The sequence below is a fragment of the Dermacentor variabilis genome, chromosome 9 (assembly GCF_050947875.1).
Source record: "Dermacentor variabilis isolate Ectoservices chromosome 9, ASM5094787v1, whole genome shotgun sequence".
Classification (NCBI taxonomy): domain Eukaryota; kingdom Metazoa; phylum Arthropoda; class Arachnida; order Ixodida; family Ixodidae; genus Dermacentor; species Dermacentor variabilis.
The window spans coordinates 138,090,112-138,111,883 of NC_134576.1; the positions used below are offsets into that span (position 1 = coordinate 138,090,112).

The 21,772-nt window shown below is 44.7% G+C and overlaps 1 protein-coding gene across 3 annotated transcripts in view; it reads right to left on the reverse strand.

Moving 5' to 3' along the window:
- The window catches only part of LOC142557671 (arylsulfatase B-like), a 55,881-nt gene that overhangs the window by 32,642 nt on the left and 1,467 nt on the right, over positions 1-21,772 (reverse strand). For 2 of the 3 annotated variants that reach the window (XM_075669686.1, XM_075669683.1), the window contains exons 2-5: positions 11,975-12,080; positions 6,373-6,532; positions 5,115-5,227; positions 2,455-2,565 (exon numbers count right to left, since the gene is read on the reverse strand). In XM_075669686.1, the coding sequence (XP_075525801.1) occupies positions 2,455-2,565; positions 5,115-5,227; positions 6,373-6,532; positions 11,975-12,080 (490 nt within the window). The remainder of the gene's footprint in view (positions 1-2,454; positions 2,566-5,114; positions 5,228-6,372; positions 6,533-11,974; positions 12,081-21,772) is intronic. The other variant, XM_075669685.1, reaches the window with a different exon arrangement.

The following is a 21,772-nucleotide window of genomic DNA, read 5'->3' on the forward strand; positions in this document are numbered from 1 at the left end:
ACATCACATGCAAGACTGTCAGCCACTCCAATTAGTGCTGAATAAGCTATCGTGAAGCTAACTCCCAACCATAACCGGCGCAGAAGAGAAGCTTCGCCTCGGTGCAGTCCGGCCGGAGGTCCGAGTTGCAGCGAAGGCTTTAGACTGTGCAGTCCGGTGCGCTTTGTATTTTCGACATTCCCCTTAGCTAGCGAGAGTGTACCTGTCAGAATGCGAAGCTGTCAAGAAATCTACAAAGTAACTGTGGGAAGAAACGCATCGATCTAAACACCCTTTTTGATTGATGTCACTTATTGGCCAATAGAAGCACCGTATGAGAGTCTGCTATATTAAGAAACAAAACGGCCACAATAGAGTGAGGAGCGGGCTTCTGTTGAAAAGAGAGCATTTGAGAAAAAGTTGACTTCGGATTGCGCTTGCTAGCTCCTGTTACATATGCCGCGCACGCGGGCAATATTTGGCAAAAAGTTTTGATGCAGCGTATATTATCAGCGGACCACGTTTTTTAACCAAGTCCTAAGGGGGATTCAGGACCTCTGTAATATTGATTGGCTACGTTGGGCGCTTCCGTAACACGGCATAATGTCGACACACTGTGCCTCTCACTTTTAAAGGACGTGACTAAATAAGGAGGTGCTGGTACTAATAGGGAATTGACACCACATTACACATAATAAACATACTCATATCACATGAAATAGGACATTAGAAAGACGAAATAAACATGACGCAGAAGTTTTACACTATAGAAATGATCAGGGCAGAAACTGGGATAACAGAGAAGGAAGCACAGCTTAAAATGACACGAGGACTACATGTACTTAAAGCGCAGAAACGTCCTCAGAGAATCGTTGACGCATATAACTGTTTCAAAGTGAAAATGAAATAAAACACACTATGTCATTCTCGCCGACTGAAGCGTTTCATTCGCTTATCATTATTTTAACGTACTACGCGGCATCTTCGTGAGATGAGTGACCATAGCTGTTTCGCTGGCTCACCGTCGAGCAGTGTCCTGCCTTTGACGCAGGCAGGACACGATGAGGCCAACCGCGTCTTTCTAATGACAGACACATGGGCCTATAGCGCGACTCGCGTCTTGCTCACTTCCGGAGCACTTCACCGTCGGTGCATCGGGTCGATAATTTGCTCCCCTGGAAATACAACTCTGTATGCAAACAATGAATCACTCAATTGTACTGAAAAACCCAAAGCCTCGGTACCGCTGCACTTTGATACATACATCATACATACATACACACACACGCACATATATACATACATACATACACACGCATATATATATATATATATATATATATATATATATATATATATATACTGTTGAGTGTGTGAGGGATGCAGATGCTGCTGCTGCACGTATCGGTAGATCCGCGGCAGGTGTAGGACCCTATTCACGGAAATAAGAAATGTTCGATAGATACACTGATATTACTAGACTCAACGTCTCGAAGGGTAGATGTATATTTGTAGATGCATTACGTTCAGTAACGTGGAGGCTACCTCGAGAGCTTCATGTACATGGCCTGGTCTTTAAGTAGAGTCCAGTCAGGGACACGTAGACCGATTCTCCAACCGAGACATGCTGTGGGTTGCGCGATAAACGCATGGGAAAGAAAGGATGACATGGACGACGTGAGCGCCGGCTCTTAACTAGCATCTTTATTGAAAGGCGCAGTAATTTGTAATAATAACAAAAGGAGAATCTCGGAAGAGGCCCTCCAAATTCTACTCAAAAACCCTCCTAGGAGGGACATAACTTTTATTTGGATTCCGGCCCATGAAGAAGCCCTAGGCAACGAAGCACCTCACGCGCTCGCCCGAGCACTCTACCACCGAGCAACTCTAGAGCAGCCAGTTTCAGGGATCAAAGATAGCATCATCACGTAGAGGGAAATTGTAGATCCCGAAAGAAGAATATTTGCGCCTCCGCATCGGTTTCTCTCTCTGGAGGAGGCTCGCATATGGCGGCAGCTCCAGGGAGACAATTATACATCACCACATTGGATCTACTTAACACAGACGAGGGTCTATAACGACGCCCTCTGCAAAGTTTGTAAGCAAAAAGCTACACTAGACCATATACTATGGGAGTGTGCTGGCTCCCCAGGGGCCAATGAAAACATTGACAGTAGAGAAGCCTGGGAGGCCTTGCTCCAGAGCGAAGCTGAAGACGACCAGCGTCGAGCAATCCACCTGGCCGTTGAGGCCGTGAAGACTCACCGTCCTGAACGCGCGGGGACTGCTTCGTCCTCCCCCCTACCTACGTGTAGGTTAGAGGCGGGTACCCCAGCTCGGTGGAATGATTAAGTTTTCAATTAATCAATCAAATTAACGAGACAACCAAATGAAGTACAGCTTCATTTTTGGTGTGTCCACTTAGGGTGATCGTCTGCCATCAGAAGGCGTTCTGAGTTCAAAGCGCCTACTCACGGATTCGATTGTGTGGTTGAAATAATGGATGTCGCCGTTGTAGTAGCCGAAGAACGTGTCGAAGCCACGCCAGGTTGGTGTGTGCTCGAGACTCTTGTAACCCACGTGCCACTGCGTAAGAGGCAGCACCGTCCGTTTAGTCGCATAGTTTTACCGTGTATTGGTAACGGGGCTACCTGAAAAGCGCAATCACGTGAGTAGGCAAAAGTCTGAGGGCAGGTTGGCAGGTATGTGTAATGTAAAACTGAAGTAATGTCGAAGAGGCTTATGAGGGGACAAGGGGTTACGAGTGATACTCAGCCTCTGCAATCAATAAACGAGTACACTCATCTAAGCCGGAGATGAAATACAAACTTGATTCTGATTCTGATCACGAAAGATAGTGCCAAGGTTAAAAGATAGACAATTGTATTAACTACAGTTGAAATTCTGTTATGTGGCATTCTGTTTGATTTTAATATAAAAAGGCTTTGTTTTCCATGCCATGTAATCACATAAGATTGTTGCGTATAGAGACAGAAAGAAAGGGCAGTGGTTTCTGGAGAGTTTAGCCTTCCGACAGGCTACGCCAGATGAGATGGCGAGGGATGAAAGAAGCGGAGTGAGATTTTTGACGCACCAAAGTAACAATGGAGCGCTACGAGACACACCGTATTTTAGGACTCTGACGGTTATAGTTTCAAGTAATGGGGCTTCTTGAACGTGAAACTAAATCTATGTAAGCGAGCGTTTTTGCAATCTGACTTTCTCGCAACGCGGCCGACACCGCCCCCTGTTCATCCCCATGGAGGTCATTGGAGGTCATTGAAGGTCATTTCGCATGAAGGTCGTTTGGCCTCCTCTGTTCTACGCATTTAATGACCACGAAGGCCATTTAATGCGTAGAATCTGAACGGAAGAATCGTTTTTCTCGTCAACCATGGCACCAATTTTTATGCGGTTTGTTGCATTTAAAAGAAAAGGCTACAACCTAGTGACAGCAGGATACATAATTTATTATTCGGGCCGTCAGTTGTTTTTTTTTTTTACGAAGATTATTGAAAATACAACAAAAATATAATGCCAAGTTTTCACTTATGCAACTAAGTAATAAAGAGCGATATAGCAATTCTGCCAGCTGCCTTAATAGTACACCTGAGGCGGACAAGTTTCTATGTATTAGACAATGCTATGAAATACACTAGTTCTTTTAATATCATAAGAAGCCAACAAACACTGACACCAAGGACAACATAGGGGAGCTTACTTGTACTTAATGAATCAAATAAAGAATCGATAAATTATAGGAAATGAAAGTGGATGAAAAAACAACTTGCCGCAGGTGGGAACCGAACCCACAACCTTCGCATGATTGTTGCGTAAAGTTGCGTATGCGAAGGTTGTCGGTTCGGTTCCCACCTGCGGCAAGTTGTTTTTTAATCCACTTTGATTTCCATTAACTTATCGTTTCTTTATTTCATTTATTAAGTACAAATAATTTCCCCTATGTTGTCCTCGGTGTCAGTGTTTGTTGGCTTCTTAGGATATGACTAATAAAAATCGGGCCCCTCGGTTAACTCCCTTCCTTCTAGTTATATTAAGTAGGACGTTTGTAAAACACTCCTAACGTTGTAACACGTTTAGGTGAATTGTAAGTTTTTATATCAGATTCGTGAACTCGAGGTGCAATAACAAGTGCAATTTACAGGACTGCGATATCCGCTTTTCGAGTACAGTTATGAATTTGCAATGTTCGCGTTTCTACTTTTTTTAAAACTAACCAATTTCCGCCAACTTTATAGAAATTTCGAGCCTCTGAATCAAAGTTTTACTCAAAAACGTAACTATAATTTAACCTTATCTCTCGAATGCCACTACTTTCATTCAAATCGATCCAGCGGTTGTATTGTCAATGCATTTCTGCGTTTTACATCTATTTTAATAAGGGCATCGGAGTTGACCCGGTGCTAAAGCTTCCTCTTATGTAGTGTAGAAGGCTTAGTGGCGATATATTCATGGCTTCATCTCCACACGTAACCTTCAAGGAAAGACCAACACAGGTCGAATACTCTTGCTCAATCGGTTATTTCTGCGCTGTCGCGTTGGGACTTTACGTCACGCATAGACAACTGCTGCCGAAAACACCCGTGTTCTTAGATCACCCCAGGGATCCCAATGTCCGGAGTCCCCCACTACGGCGTGCCTCATAATCAGATCGTGCTTTTGGCACGTATAATTATGTAACCCCATAATTTTTAGCAACTGGTGGTGGCCATACTGGAGCAATTGTGTGCGGGCCAAGGAAAGGGAAGCGTAGATGTGAGCATCAGAAGATTAGGCAAGGTGATAAGATTACAAAACTTGCAGGCATATAGGAATCGGATGGCGTGAAACGTGGCTAATTAGCAAGTCCAAAACTTGAAATTTGGTCAAGCAGTGAGTGGGCTTAGGCCGATGAAGATCAATCTATCATCGGCGACAAGCCTCACACTCTCGTAATTGATCAGATGTGATCTGTAGGATACTACGAGATACTGCGAGACCGGACGGATTGTATAGGACTCGGCGAGAGCTTCTCTACGACATGAACAAACTCGTATGTGGGGATTTTATGCCTATCATGCCTGGGGGATAACGCAGTCCTCTTATACGGCACCGTTTGTGAGTGCAGCGAAGCTTACCTTTCCCACCATGTGTGTGCTGTATCCCAGTCGCTTCAGCCACTGCGGCAGCAGTTCGAACCGCAGCGAGAGAGCGTCTTTCGAAGCTGGTACGAACACCTCGTATCCCACATCTGTCGGCATGAGAAAAAGAAAATATATGCGAGAGAAAGGACTGTCGGCGCTCGGCTTCAGGGCTGCGAATGCAAATCCAAGCTCGGAGACACCACTAACGCTTCTTGCAGGGCCCACGGGCCAAATATGTTCTCCTCTGGGCTTCTGCTATGTGCAAGGCCACAAAGGCGCTGGTGCGTTTCTTGGAATGCACCAGCGTGTGTGATCGTTTGTGACTGACCCAGTGATGAACGCTTGTGTGTGTAACAGTGCAAACTATGAACTTCTTTCTTCCTTCCCCTCTTTCAATGCCTTTTCCCTCTTGTCCTCTCTTGCAGGGCCACCAGCGAAAGGTCGTCGATAGCTGAGAAAGACTTTATCTATTTAGGACCCTATTACCAGCCTTTTACAGCCGCCATAGCAACACGCATGCCGAAAATCGGCAATATTAAGTATTTTCAATCAATAAGTTCGTTAATACAAAGCAACAATAATTTAATTTAGGATGGCATAACCTTACTTCAAAGCCCCATTTTCACCAATTAGAGCGTGAGAAGGTTGATTGTCACTGTCGATAAAGCAAGTCGAGCTTCTCCTTTAATTTCATGCCCTCACTTCAGAGAAAGTATACGTCAATGTGGCGGCACGGATTCGGAGCCGTTTGTCGTAGCTAGGCCGTTTTGTCGCATGAATAGTTCTCTAGATTGGCTACATTGAGCCTTCATTACGCTAGTATGCATAAAATGTCGCCGCATGCATGCCGCGCTGCGCGGTGTGATTTCCTCTTTTTTGTTTAGTGTGCTCTGATGGAATGCCCAATGACGTAAGACTTCACTTTCGCCGTAGGCAATGGCGCGTTCGTGGTGCAGCTGCTAGACCATGCCAAGTTAGTCCCCACAATTCCACAGCGGGGAACCAAGCTTGCGTTTGCAGAGCCATTTCATGTGATGAATGTACGCTATGTGTATTTCAGAACACGACACCACTCAATGAGACCTGTAGCAGCGTGCCCGCAGTCCATGAACGCACCATACGTGCCTCCTGCGCTGGCGCGCAGGCCTATCCTATCTCGATGTTGGCGGGAACCCAATGTTGCCTTTCGTTCGCTCAGGGCCCTTAGCACTTTACAAAATGCCTACATAACATTGAAAAGCCGTGGGCGTACCGGTACGCGACGGGTAGCGCGCTGTGAGCAGAGCTGTCCGGGAAGGCGTGCAGTCTGGCAGCGTGTAGTGTCGCTGCAGGATGATACCGCTAGCCGCTAGGGCGTCAATGTTTGGCGTGGGTATCTGCCGCGAGCCATGGTAGCTCACGTCATTCCAGCCCTGCGAAGCGGGAACGTTCGCGACAGTTTGAACCTTCTAGAGGTGTACTACAGGTGTCGCAGATATACAGTCGCCTACAAAAGTTTAGCGAACACAGGATTTGCGAACAGAAAAATAAAATTCGGCACAACCCATCTTACGATCACTGTCGACGGTAACGCGTTTAGCATTAAATCAATATAGACACAAAAAGTATTGCCACCGTCGAAATGATTTATGTATGGGGCGTGTACTGCAACGGAATTCCTCTTTCCCCTACTTCAACGACGACGATGGTGATGATGATGGTAATTTATCTGCAACCCCCTTAAAATGGAGCGGTAACAAATCGCTAGCTTGCTTGACTTAATGAGGTATGCCATACATGTTGTTAATTCTGGCATCTTGCATACATCTCCTTAATCTTTTTCCTCTTAGAACTTCTATATCGGCCTTGTACCGTTCGTTATCTATGCCTGTTACGGATCTGGTCTTATCAATTTCTTCCCTGTTTTTCTTCCACCAATATTCAAAAAGTATCTTGCTTATCTGAACTGCTGACTGGTTAATTGATGCTTCCGTCCACTTCAAATACAAGCGCTCCTGGAAGGTGTACGATACCTACGGGTCTCGCTGAATTTTCGGTGCCAAAGACACCCCCTCGTTTTGTTGCGAATATTTGCTCCGGTATGTATTTATCCTTAGGCAACCAGCTCGAGCCTCAAATAACAAACCACTGTCTTTTGTTTTTTCAAGCACCACATAGGGGATGGCGTTCTTGTTGCGGGTGAGTGCCTCAAAGATAAAGAGTGCCGGTTAGCCGCAATTGATCTGCAGAACGCTGCCTTGGGTCTTTTCTCAGGCAAGCGAGCGAGATGGTGGTCAGGCACTCTGGATACATGGCGAACATGCGCCCGGAGTGCGTCGATAGCTATATAGGTCAATATTGGGTGGTCTCCCGCGGTGGCAATTGTTGCCACAGGTGAAGCATTTCGAGGTAGCCCCAGCCTCCTGTGTACCTTGTTGTTCCAGGAATAGTGAAGAAAGCTAGCCTGACCACCGCGGCTCTCAGGCAGATCACATTGGAACTTTTGCGTCGTTCATACGCTAACCGAATCCATGTTTACACGGATGGTTCCGTCTCGGAAAATTCTACGGGCGCCGTTGTTCTACCATCTCAATCGATCGTCATCAAGTTTAAGACTTCACACGTAACGACATCTACAGGTTCCGAACTGGCCGCGCTTCGAGTTGGTGTCGAATATATTGAAAAAGAACCGCCCAACAAATGGGCAATATTTTGTGACTCGAAAGCAGCCTTCCAGAGCTTGCGAAGTTTACGACGTGGCAATTATGAACAGCTGGTGTCACAAATCAACGAAACCTGCCATCGCGCTTATGAATGAGGACATGATATCATATTTCAGTGGCTGGCGGGACATTGTGGCATCGTTGGTAATCACCTCGCCGATGACGCTGCCCGACGAGCCCATGCTGGCTCACCAACACTCCTTACACCTTTACCTAGAGTTGACGCTGCAAGAGAGCTTCGTAGTCTCGCTCGTACCATCACTTTAAGTTACTGGCATACACCACAGAACTCTAAGTGTCGTTTATACAGCCTCGACCCCGCACCGAAACTTAAATTACCAGCGAATCTTCCACGACGTGACGCAACACTGCTGTGTCGGCTGTGGGTAGGAGTAGCATTCACCAACACCTACAGCTATCGTATTGGAATGGCGGATTCACCAATGTGCGCTAAATGCAAGTGTGATGAGACCATCAGTCGCCTTCTGTGCCACTGTTCTCGCTTCGATAATCAACGTGAGACTGTCCAGTGTGCCTTGAATAGACTGGATGACAGGTTATTTACGGAAGCGAATATCCTGGGAGCCTGGCCTCACAGTTCATTAACGCAGAAAGCAGTTCGAGCGCTTTTTCACTACCTGAAGGCAACAGACTTGAGTGCCCGACTATAGACATCCTACACCTAAGTTCTCTCTCTCTCTCTCTTTCACTCCCCATTTCCCTTCCCACATGTAGGGTAGCAAATTGGACTCAGTCTGGTTAACCTCCCTGCCTTTCCTTCTTCCCTTCTCTCTCTCTCTCTCATTGTCTTTTGTGTTATCGTACAGACTTTCCCTTCCAATTTCTTTCTTACGATTCGTGTAAATCTCTAAGGTCCTTTTTTGTTTCCATTGCTTGCATAAAGTTTACTGTATCTGTATCTCCCACTTTCTTTTCAATGAGCCCCGGTTCTCTATCTATACTTCCGATTACCCTGTACTTGGTTGCCAACTTTCCTGACCTCTTCCTTCAATATGTGGGCATGCTTTTGATGTACAAATACTTGTGCACTTTAATTGCCCATTTATTTTCATCCATGTTCCCGAGTTTTCCTTGAAATACAATTTTACAGTACCCGTGACTACCCAGTGACCCAGGTAGGCGGAAAAATAGATAGATAGATAGATAGATAGATAGATAGATAGATAGATAGATAGAGATTGATTGATTGATTGATTGATTGATTGATTGATTGATTGATTGATTCACTGACTGACCCTGGAAAGTGCATGAAGGACTCTAATGTTGAATTCCAATGGCGGAGTCGGAGCAGCCGACGGACTCCGCGAGCGAGCACTCGATTCTGGCGCAGAGCAACGCCTCCAATTTCGCGAGTGGAAGACAACCTGCGCCGCCGGAGCAAGGCGGAAGCGGAAGTTCTATCACAGAGTTACCCAGGATACCTTGCGTGTTGTCATTTCCTTCCGCTGTTTGCTCTCTCTTCAGCGCCGTTCACCTGTTGTTGTTTTTTTTTTTAAGTGCATGGATATCTCCCCAAGCGTGCAGCAGCTTTTGCTTCCTCGCGAGTCGTGACCGGTGGCGCCTACCAGCAGACAAACGTGGTAAAGGAAATACGTCACGCAGAGTTCCGGTCCACTCCGCCGATTTTGGCGGAGCATCTTTGTCTGCTCCGCGGGGTGACTCCCGCTCTGAATCCCCTCCGACTCTCTCATTGGAACACCTTACTCCCGCCCTCACTCTGTCATTGGAACAAACTTGCTCCGAAACGAGCAGAAAAACTTGCTCTGACTCCGCCATTGGAATTCAACATAACATTGCTAATGCATTAGAAAAATGAAGTCTTACCTTGAATGGAGACAGGAATTCAATCAGACAGAGAAACGAATTGAGGCGGGCCGGGAGGCATTGAATATTTATCGAATTCCAAGTTTCAGTTTGTAGTAGCTTTTGCGACCTCCATATGGTTATAACAAATTACAATTGCTATTACTTAGTGGGGCAAAAATTCGCATTTGTTGTTGAGCTAGTGTCTCCCGTAAACATCCGTGGTCGACTGCACCGTTAGTCAGAATGTGCCATGAGCTTCGAAAAAAAGAGGGCTCAAACACACATATATTTTTTTTATTGCGATATAGACTTGCCCTTAAGAGGAAGCTTTAGCTCGTGTACTCCTATCTAAATACATGTAAAAGGAGAATTCGTTTTGCTCGGCAACCACTGCACCAAATTTGATGAGGTTTGTTGCATTTAAAAGACAAACTTAAAATCTAGTGACTGTTGGTTTCGAATTTTTGAGTTAGGTCGTCAATCTTTTATTAAAAATTGGCGAAAATCAAAAATTTTCAAAAAACGAAACTATCAAGTTTACAACTCTGTAACTCAACCACTAAAGATTATAATACAATTCTGTGAATTGCATCTAAAAGTACATCCATAGCGGACAAAATTGATATGTTACACATGAATATAAAAAAATTTAATCATAGGGAAATACAACTTTTGTAAAACCGTTGTAACCAGCGTAACAAATTCATGTAAGATGTAAAATGACATATTGAATTTGTCCGCTTTGAATGATCTAATGGATGCCGTTTACAGAACCGCGATATCAGTCCTTGATGCATAGCTATCAATTTGTAAACTTCGTGCTTCTATTTTTTTCAAACGGTCAAATATTTGAAAATCGTTTTAGAAAACTTCAAGCCCTAAATCGAAATTCCGCTTCCAACAGTCACTAGAATTTAACTTTCTCTTTCAAATGCAACAAATTTCATCAAAATCGGTCCAGGAGTTATCTCATAAAAACGTTTTTGCGTTTTACATGTATTTGAATAGGCCGCGTCGGAGTTGGGCCCGAGCTAAAGCTTCCTCTTAAGGCATAATTCTTGGAGCGTATATGTGTATTATATGTGTGCTGTGAGGCCTGTGTTGTGTATGAATGGAAGCAGTGTTTTGTGGAATCTGTTGTCATGTATCCAGCGGTCATAGCTGGTTGTCACACTGTAGCGGAGGCCGGCTTGCAGTAGGAGACGCGAGCGTTCCGATTGTAAACCCGTACATGTCCATATTAGGTGGTATGCATCTGCTTCCACCACAGGAACGGAGCAGTATGGACACGTAGCACCTAGTGGTAAATGCGACCAGCTCCACCTTACGACAACAGCCGGTGTAAGGGCCACCCCGGCCCGAAGCCTCCTAAGCACAATTTCCTCCGCCCTAGTAAGGTGAAGGGGTAGGAGTAGACACACGGTGGGATAAGAGCGTGTGTGTCCTGCCGGAGAACATTTTTACGGGCTCACATATGCGCACTGTGTTAAATGTTGAGAGGCGGCAGTGGTGTGCTCGGGCGTATATTCGTGCGGGACCGCTGAGTTAATGTTCGAGGCTACGGCTTCTGCCTTTGGAGGGTGGTTTAGTGCCAGGAACGAATAAGCCCAATGTTTGAATGTGCCTCTATTGTAGACGTGACTGGGTGAGTGGATAACACAATGCCTACATAGCAACCTATACAATCGTGCAGGGGGGCCACTGCGCAGTCAACGCTTTAATGTAACCGAAAACACAACAACTTAGAAGCACGTTCACAACCTTCTGGTAAAATGATTTTAGCGATCGTGAGCAAAACTGCTTGGAAGTTATAGCAGAGGCCACTTCTCTCATTATTCTGTTTCGGATTGCCAGAATCGAGGGCAGCAGTGCTGCCAAGGGGTCGGTGCAACTGTTCGGAGAGATGCAATGGCTCGAGATCTTTCGCTAACATCCATACGTGCAGGAGTGTGGTTGTGTCAAGAAAGGCAGGGAAGCAGAAATACAGGATAAAAGTCTAGATATCAGGCACAATGTAGCTGATAACGTGAGTCAATGAATTACTTTTTGTTAATTCTCGCTACCTTCACGATAATAGTCCTTATTAACAGGCTGCCCCAGCATTTGGCGAGAAAATGAAGACATGTATATATGAGAAAGAGAGGTAGAGAGACAGAGAAGTCATAGCGGAAAGGCAGGGAGGTTAACCAGGCTGAGCCCGGTAGGCTTCCCTGCGCTGGGGAAGGGGAAAGAGGACTGAAAGACGAAGGTGAAATTTTTTGGTGGCTAAGGCCCCTCGTCTTGCACTAGCTTGACAAAGGCTAGTGTCAACACCTTCGTACTCACAAGATCGTCAGCCAGCATGAAGATAATGTGTGGAGGTTTGGAAGCCTTGCCGGATTTCGGTTGACTAGATGTTGCCAAGCACCCGCCGATAACAACGATGCATAGGCTAGCAATAAGAAGCATGAAAAGAATAAAAGTGTTATCTCTGATATCTGAACAAAGCAAGCAGTCTATGACACAAGACAACGATAAAGCTGCGACCAACTTGGGGTTTTCACCCTTAAAAACAGGCCGAAACAAAGGCTTAGTGAGTAGTTATTGACCAAATGATAAAATAGCTAAGTGGTCCGTGGAAATTCTGGAGCCCCAGGAACCCCCCTGGAACCCCTCAAGTTTACAAGCTGAGCTGCAATAGAATCTTTTACAGTTTATTATAAACGTTCTAAACTTCGGTAAATTAAAGAAGGAAAGTGCTGTGCGGCCAATCCCTGATGGCTGCTATTTATTAGTTTGCGTCACCCTAGCTCTACAATGGACGGAGATTCATAATTATCCACACTACCATTAATGGAGTTTAAAGCTGATATTAACCGACCCGTTGTGAGCTTTGCGAAATGTTCTTTTATCAAAATAGGCGTTGTCGAACGTAAACTGGGATGCGTGGAATTTGCCTATTTTTTCCTAGAAAAGTTATCGCAATTTACGACACCATGATGTCCGTTATTGTCGCTGAGTACTAGACCTCATAAATTGGAGCTTCAAGTTCTGATAATTTTGTCAATTGTGTCAGTATTTACAGATAATATAGGGTCATTTATGAAAAAGATGCCTAGACCACTTTGCAGATAACGATATTTCTTTAAAGGAGCGAAATTTTGTTCCGGCTTAAGCTCGTCTTATACACTCTTAGCACGGTAACGTTTACTAAAGGGGTACATTCTCACAGATTTGTGCACCTTTAACTTATAAGTTACAAATCAACCTTTACAAATTTAACTTCTATTAAAGGTAAGAAAGCGTGCACCTCAACTAGAGGTTACAACACTTTAACCTCTAGTATAGGCATACAGTATTGAGTGCCTTTGCCTAAATATAAAGGTTACTTTTACAATATACCGGTTGAACTATTGAAATGTTCACACAAAGTGGCTTGCAGGAGGTCCCAGATGGACACCGTGCTGCGCATGCTCCGTATATAGAGCCGGTGTCGCCTAGCAACGGGGACGCGGCTCTTCTTTCTTTCGGGCTTCTTTCTGCGGTATGTTTCATAAAAGCCCGTTCTGCGCATGCTCCGCCCAGGCAGTTGTCGCCTAGCAACAAAGGTGCGTCTCTTCCTTCTTTCGCGCTTCTTTCTGCTTGCGCCTCTTCTTTCTTGCGCGCTTCTTTCCGCGGCCGGATTAAGCAGACTACAACCGTGCGCGGAGAAATGTGAGCCTTCGCGGAGGAAGCCCCTCGGCCAGTCCTTTCCGGACGCTGCCTTTACATGTGCTTGCACTTCGAAATAGTTCACGTGTCCACCTCGTGCGGTTTTCGGGACAAAGGGCGTCCCTGTGTCTCTCTGAACCTAAGTAAAAAAAAGAAAAAAAAAAGAAACATTGCGTTTTGCAGGCAACCCAGACCTTACGCATACCGCAACATCTCTTGTTTGGCCTAAAAAATATTAAGACAAAATGCAGCCTACTACCCCAAAAAGTACAACAAAGGCGACCGCGGGAGCCAGAGAAATTTCTTTACTTTTGAATAGTATATTGTAAGTGACAGACTCATATTCTTTTGGGCTACAGTTCTGTAGCTGCTAATCAATAAACGAGGCAAATTTTCGCTTTGCCAACGACAAGTGTTCAGACCTTTGGCTCGCGCTGTTGCGGTTTTTATCCTCCTGCACATGCGCTTGTGTTTACTCGGTGGATTGTGCCTAAGGTATCATCTAGCACGCGAAAATGAAAAAAAAAATGAATTTCAGCTCACTGATTCTACTTTTTAATTTTTGCATGCTGAATGATACCCTTGGTACAATCCACACAGTAAAGGCAAATGCATGCGCAGGAGAAAAACACAGCACGGGTAAAGCGCCTGAACACTTGCCGGTGTTCATAAGCAAAGCAAAAATTGGCTTCATTTATTGCCAACAGCTACACAATTGTACCCAAAAACAGTATGCGTCTGTCACTTGCTATGCCATTCGTAAGTGGAGATCTGTACTCCCGCACTCCTCCTTGTTGTGCTTTGTGATAGCTAGAGAATTTTTTTACTAGATATCATTGCAGTCGAAGAGATGTTACGGCTTGCGTAAGTTGCCAGCAAAACGCAGTTTTTTCTTTTCTTTTTCTTTTGCTTAGGCTGAGAGAGACACAGGGACACCCTTCCCTGTGGAAACTACACGAGGTGGACAGGTGAACTATTTCGAAGCGCAACCACGTGTAAAGACAGTGTCCGAAAAGGACTGGCCGAGTGGCGTCCTCCGCGAGGGCTCACGTTTCTCCGGGCATGGTTGTCGGCTGCTTAATCCGACCGCGAAAAGAAGCGCGCAAGAAAGAAGAGGCGCAAGCAGAGAGAACCGCAAAAGAAGGAAATGACGCACCTCTGTTGTTTGGCGGCAGCCGGCTCGGTGCATGCGGAGATTTGGCCTTTCTGGAACAAAACCCAGAGTGGCGCCTCCCCGTTGCTAGGCCGCACCCGGCTCGTCGGACCATGTAAAGAGCGGGGCCCACATGAAATTCTCTGAAAAAAAAAAAAAGGAACGCTCAACTGAATGTGGTATCAAAAGTTTACTTTCATTAATATCACTTAAATCGTTGTATTTCAGCCAACGAAGGGCTACCATGATACTAGTATACTGTATCCCTTGGGATTTCTGACGAAATGAAACTCCCCGTGCGGCACCTTTTGAGCAAATATGTAACGGTAATGTTCTCAAAAATACAGTTCAAAACACAATTTGAACCCCTGAGGAGGAGGCACCGTTAGCTTGCATAAATAATCTGAGTATAAATTGACAGTTCCACAGGCAGTATAAGGTTAACTTCAGAATGCAACATCTTTATTTGAAAATACAACATAGAATACACCAGAAGTACAGCAGGCCTTGCCGGCACATGATTAGATCTGAAAATTCAACAGAATACTATCACTTGCATCATATCACAGGAATTTTTAAAATCATATCACCGTGCTTCAGCCATGCATGTCGTCAATAACTTCGTGTTAACTGTCCATGTAAAAACTTGTACTGCTGTCAGGAAGCAAGAAAACAAGGCAAAGATTAGTATATGAGATTGCAGGAACAAAAACTGGACACTTGTGTTCAGATCCACATTGGACACTACATAAAAAAAGCTTTACACATCAATGCGCAGCATTAGAGCAGGTCAATAAAGACGTTACCAATGCAATGTAGCCGATGCAAAAAATATACAAAGTATTGGCTATAGGTGAACCTAAAAAAGAAGACTGGACCACAAGGCCATGCATGCATGCAGCCCATCTATACCTGAGCAACGTTTCCTTAGTGTTAGCATTGACCGCCACTGGCATCAAAAGACAACTTGTTGCTCTTACAAACATCAGACAAAGCTTAACCAGGAGATGTGCGAAGTGCTGGCTTGTAGGGCCAAATGACAAAAGGCTGGAAGTGGTGATGCTTACAGCATAGTGAACTCTCAGTTTAGATCCTTGTGACAATGCAAACATGAACATTTTTTTATTAAAATTACTACAAGACACAGTTTACTGTCTAGCTAACAATGTCAAGGATGGTATTCAAACTTCTTGAATGCACTACCTATTTAAAATAAATATTGAAAAAGGTCATTTGGGCACTACTATGCATAGCACTGCACAATTACTCTATCATCTAGAGGCTAGCAGTTAGAATAACTCAGTGACAAAGAAACGCCGCCATAATTCACATTGCACGAATTTAAGAATTTTGAGCAGCTAAATAAAATACTTGTGCACAATACTAAATGCCACTTGCATGAATGGATGTATTACCTCAGTAATTTTCAATAAAACAGTTATAGAAAGGCATGCAACTGTAATGCACAAAATGATGCATCTGTTCGCCACCTGCTGGCAACAAGTGAACATTAATGCAAGGTGAGAATTGTTATCTAGACTTCGAGTCAAATCACATTCTTTTTCTTCAGAAGAGCAAAGAAACACTTCAATCTGTCATTTATGAGCCCTCTAGGCACAACATTGCTGGGAAGCACAAGTTTCTGCATCAGCGCCAGGAATGGTGCAAATGCATATGGATAATCGAGGTTCTTGATGTAGTAGGTTAAAATACAATAAATTACAGCTAGCTCCAGGCTGCCGTCCGAGACCCAAATTATTTCTTGCCTGCTGCCAGCATAAACACACGTGTGCTCGCTGCATGTGTAGACGTGGGGAGCTGCAATCTGGATATCACCACTGGGCAGTGGAGCCTACAAAGACACTTAGAGCCTATAAACATTCGCCTAACAAACATTAAATATGCACAGTATAATGTGAACTGACGAAGTAAAATTTATCAAAAACGTGCAGTACTGCAGATGCAGAGCACAACGCAACCCCAAAGAGCCCAAGCATTCTACATCAAGGAAAATTAGAACTGGCTCACCTTTAGCTCTCATTAAAGCATGCAGGAAAAAGCAATGAAACGTCATTTTACTGAATGTAATCAGTATAATACCAATTTTCGTTTGTTTGCTCAACTATATACAACTGAAATCTCACTAAAGGATACTACCGTTTAGCGCGTAATTATGCCCTGTTCCCACAAGATACGCATTAACGAGATTTCACCAGGTAAATTGGTGCAGCATCGCACACTTCATGAGCTGGCTGTGTGCACGTTCCGTCCGGCAGGATGCCTCTTACGGTTTTTGCTTACCTCACCTTTATTACCTTCATATGCAGTAAATCACATTTAAATTAAATTGTGAAATATAACGTAACACTTTCATCTAATTTCATTAATTTGTTCCTTCTCTACATTCTGTGCCTTCATGTGTTAATTATCGTGCAGTCTAGCTAAACGGAAGTAGTGAATAAAAATAGCCCCAAAATACTACCATACCTCAATTTAAGCGCATATAAAGTATGAGCAATGCCTCCATCCTTAGTATTAATTCAGGGGAAGAAAATCTAAGGCGACAACATTAAATCGTGTAATGATGCTCCGCTCGACTCGCACCACTGACCAATACAAATGATAATGCTACAATATAAGTACTGAACAGGAACACAGATGTGAGTAAAAGTAATCACAAGGTGAATGCAGAGAGCTTTCTGGACGATATGTGACAAGTTTACAAATGAGTGTAATATTTAGTATCGTTACATTTGAGATGTTTTCCTTATGAACTAGTAAATTATATTTCACATCACATACCTTGGCCGCATTCAGTATGGCGGATCTCTTTGTCCATGGCAACCACTGGGCTGTCAAGTGGGGGCTCTTCCACATGGGACCACGGTGCGGAGTCTAAAACAAACAAGTGAAAACAAAGCACCCAATGAAACCAATTCTTTCCTGTATGAGCTATGCATTTACCTTTAGAGCAGCCAGGCTGTGATTCTTGCACAGGCATTCAGGCCGATTCATTTTCTATGGAGGCACCTCCTGGGACAGTCCTCTCTAAAGCAAAAAGAAGAAAAAGAATATATATAGATCCCACGCAATGTGGGAATCGATGCAAGCAAAGCTTTCTGTGCTGTTTGCGTTCAGTGGCAATATTTGGCGGTGATGCTGACGGCCTACGACAGTCGTGATGCGATGTTCAATGTTACCTTACGTGCACCACTTGTGTTTGCCTACGTAGTACACCAAACAGCGAGGCGTGTTTGCTCGAGGCATTGTTGTGCGCCATTGTTCGTATGCTGCAAGCAATTTAGCACTGCCATTCTTCACACGGGCGCATGGCATCGTGGCTGAAATGTTTATTTGCTTGACAGCCGCTTGCGTGTTGTCTTGACGCTGCGGTACTGAGTGCAGCTTTGCGTCTGCACGCCTGCATCAGTTGTCATCATGTACAAACTTGCAGGGTGTTTATTTTTCAGAAATAGCAGAAACGTGCCGTTTCATTCTTAAACTAACATTTTTACAGTTTCTCCGCAACTGTTGCCATGTCTAGTAGCGACCTTTCTTTTATTTAAGCGACCCCAAATGAAGCATGCCTTCTTCCACGATCATACTATGTATGCAAGGCGCAACGAGCGAATATCAACTATTATTCATGCGTTTGGTCAGGGCGTTGGCTTTACAAATTCTCTGTATTATCTTTCCATTGACTATCTCCCCTCTGGAAATTTGCACGTGAGTACAAAAGCGCTGCAGCTTCTACAATGCTTATACCGCAGGCTAACGCGCAATTACAGCGCTCCAGAGGTAATTGTGTCGATGGCCGAGGAGTTCCAGAGGACATTGTGACGACTAAAGAACTCCAGAGGGCATTGTGGCGACGCCCGCGCAGTTCTTGCTGGAAAGGGCTCACAGACGCCACTCCCGCGTCCCTACTATGTACAAGTACAATGAAAGTTCTCGTACATTGCGTACATTATATACATTACGTACTCAGCCACTCCCCGACGCCGCGTGCAGGTCAGCGACAGCAGCAGCAGTGGAAAAGCCGAGGGAAGTGGCAAAGAAAGCATCGCTTTAAAATATTTGATACACTAGGCAATCAAAAAAGCTTTGGCTAACATTCCACATTATACTAACCATATTGCACTGAGGAGAGACTAGATGTGCAAGCTTCCACGGTTTCATGTGACACTGAGGCCTCGAACACGGTGCCTGGCACATTGCATTGCACCTTTGCCTCAGCAGCATTTTTCGTTTCTGAAATTATAGACGCAACGAAACGACATTATTAGTGTTCACAAAGTAATGCAGAGCGCATTGCAGAGCTCTAGGCAAAAAAAAAAGAAGAAAAGACGCGTACATAAGCAAAATTCGTGCGAAAGCTATACAACATGTATTCTCCGGAACAACGCTGTATATAATTATACATCATTGTGCGAAATTGGAATGCAAGTTGTAAGAGAAGGGGTGACGTTGCGGTAAAAAGAGAATTGTGTATTCTTCGCAGTTAGTCAATGCTAACCACCGATTCCCATGTTAAATTACTGGCCCGTTTGACTAAAAGAAAATAGAAAAAACGCGCATTTTTACCCAAAAAGCGAAGCACTAATAACGATAGCAAAGCATTAGACCACTACTCTAACTAAGGTACGTAGTTTTACCTGCCGTAACAGTAATCATTAGCTTACTAATAACCATGGTGTCACGCGAGCACAAGCATTAATGAACATACCTCATTTGACGACCGCGAACAATTGCTGTCAAGTTGGCTTGAAGAACGCAGAGGGGAGCGAACGTTTGTTTTGTTGCTCCCTTCAACGCGTCTCCGAACTTTTGAGATTACGCGACCTCCAGCACTACGCGCACCGAAAGAAAGCGGAAATGCAACCACGAACCGCCTCGGCTTGCCCGACCTCTGCACACACCGCAGATTACCTCCAGGCCAGGGCGCGGGCAGTCACGCACCACCACAGCATGGCTAACGGAGGGTGCGCGAGGCGAGTTGTACAATACTGAACGATTTCTGTCAACTACATCAGCCCAAAGCACGGCGCCAGTACAAGAAACGTATTGTTGAGGTCATTTAGTTGCCCAGACACAACTCATCCCGCCGACAAGCTCAATATTTTAGAAAGGTCTAATCCAATATTTGCACAAAATGACAACATGACAACATCGAATTTAGCTCAATGTAAATCGAAGAGCATAAAGAAGCAAATATATCAACAATAACTTTTTTCAGAAACACACACATGCGCACGCGAGAGCATGCACTGTGTCAAATGTTGAATTGCGAACTATAAAGAATTCACGCACTATCCACCTAAAAATAATTTAAAGCAAAAGTTCTGCTTACCGAGATCACATATTTTTCCCTGTGCATTCGGGACGTGGTCACAATAGTCACACCTCACCAGATTGTCACTTTCCGACAGGCGCAGAATGGTGTATCGCTTGCACTCACAACCCGGCTCGTTGCAGCGACCGCGCAACACACCGAGAAGATCTCTGCTGCACAAAGGCATGAGGGTGCAGCGGATGGCGCAAGTTCCCAGTAGAAGCGGTAATAGCTACTGCAGGCTACAAGTGGTGGCAGCACACAATGGTGATCGGATGGTATCCAAACAAGTGAAATATAATGGCCGTCTCAGAACGACCACAACGACAGGACGACAGCGCGCTAACCACTCCCGCCGGCTCCGAGCCTCCCGCTCCCGCTTAAAATCTTCCCAGCGTGCAACTCGAGCTATCTCGATTGGACCGAGGAGGAGAGATGATAGCACCGTGGATGGCCGCGCTCCGGTGTGGCTGATGCCTGCTCCCTGCCGCCATGTTAGAAAGAGGCACTTAGAGGCACAAGCAAAAATGAAAAAAAAAATGAAAACAAGCAATGAATTACAGAAATAAATGTCAGAGGTGCCAGTGATGTTATTGGTGTGATGGTGGAAGCATTTCGTGTTTGGACAGTGATAAAGATTTCATTTCTCAGTTGGCGGCTTCACACATTTAACGCTCTTTTCATCTGTCTATGTCTCCTAAAAAGACAACGGAGCGGACGGCGCTCGCTTTTATGTGAGTGTAGCGGCATCCTGTTGATTTCACTGAACGTTTGGCGCGTTTCGTGTCTGCTGTAACTTAAATTTGCGGTCGTTGTAGTGCCAATCTTCGGCACAGCTTATATATAATGCCCAAAGAAAGCTGGCAGTGGAATCAGTTGCTACAAGTTTTATTAGAAAACATCCTAAGTGCAATGCAGAATGGTTCGCCGACATGTAGGTTGTTTATTTCAAAGCAGTTACGCCGGTCGCCTAGCGCGTACCGCATCCCCAGCTCCCTCGCCGCACGTTTATACTTATGTACGCACGCTGCCTAGCTGGTACCGCGTGTCGGCATGGTTTTCTTAGGCACGCGCTTCTTGCACACTAACTATTAACTTCATCTTGAGCGGTTATGGTTGAAGCATGGAAAATTTTTGGTTGACAGCATCAAGGCAGTGCAGGGAATGAAACGAACCCGGTTAAAGGTAGAAAATGTATGCAGACAACTGAAAGGTTCTGCACAAGGACATTTTAGTAGACAAGTTGAATTATATTGATGTGTGATAGAACCATCCAATGTTTTCAACAACCTTTTACTGAAAGATCCACCGCGTTCGTGTGCTTTTCTTCTACTGTTCTTTCTCGCCTCGTACATGAAATTTGTTTTAAAATATTCATTTTTTCTAAAGAAACTCGCCCGCTTTTGTTTCTCGTGTTGAAATACCGATGTTCCATGCCTGTCTCATGGTGGCTAGAATGCGTGCGAGAGCAGGGGGCTTCCGTCACGTTCGACTGCTGGGTTTCCGCAGGCAGTGCACGCCACATCATTCGATGACACAGTCTTCGTTGCTGATACTTCAAATAAGGCTGTGCGCCAAGTATGGAGGTTCGTCAAAGAACAGCGCGCAGATGAACTTGCAAGTGCGATCGTGCTAGATTTATTTGTTGGTTTTAAATCGTGAAAAATGTAACTGCTTGGCTGACAGAAATTAAGACCGAATACAACCCGAACTGCCGAAGTCCTACGTTTGTAATAACCAGATCATAACTGCAGAACACGAACACATTAGGATACATTTATCAGCAAACGTCCAATCCATGATGTAGGTCTCCTCACTGATGCGCTGCAGTGTACTTTAGAGGTTAAAATCTAAAGGTTACAAGGCGCTTTGCGCTGAATTAACCTCTAAATCCGTCAATTTTGACTCTTGTAACCTATAGATATATATATACGTAACAACATTTAAT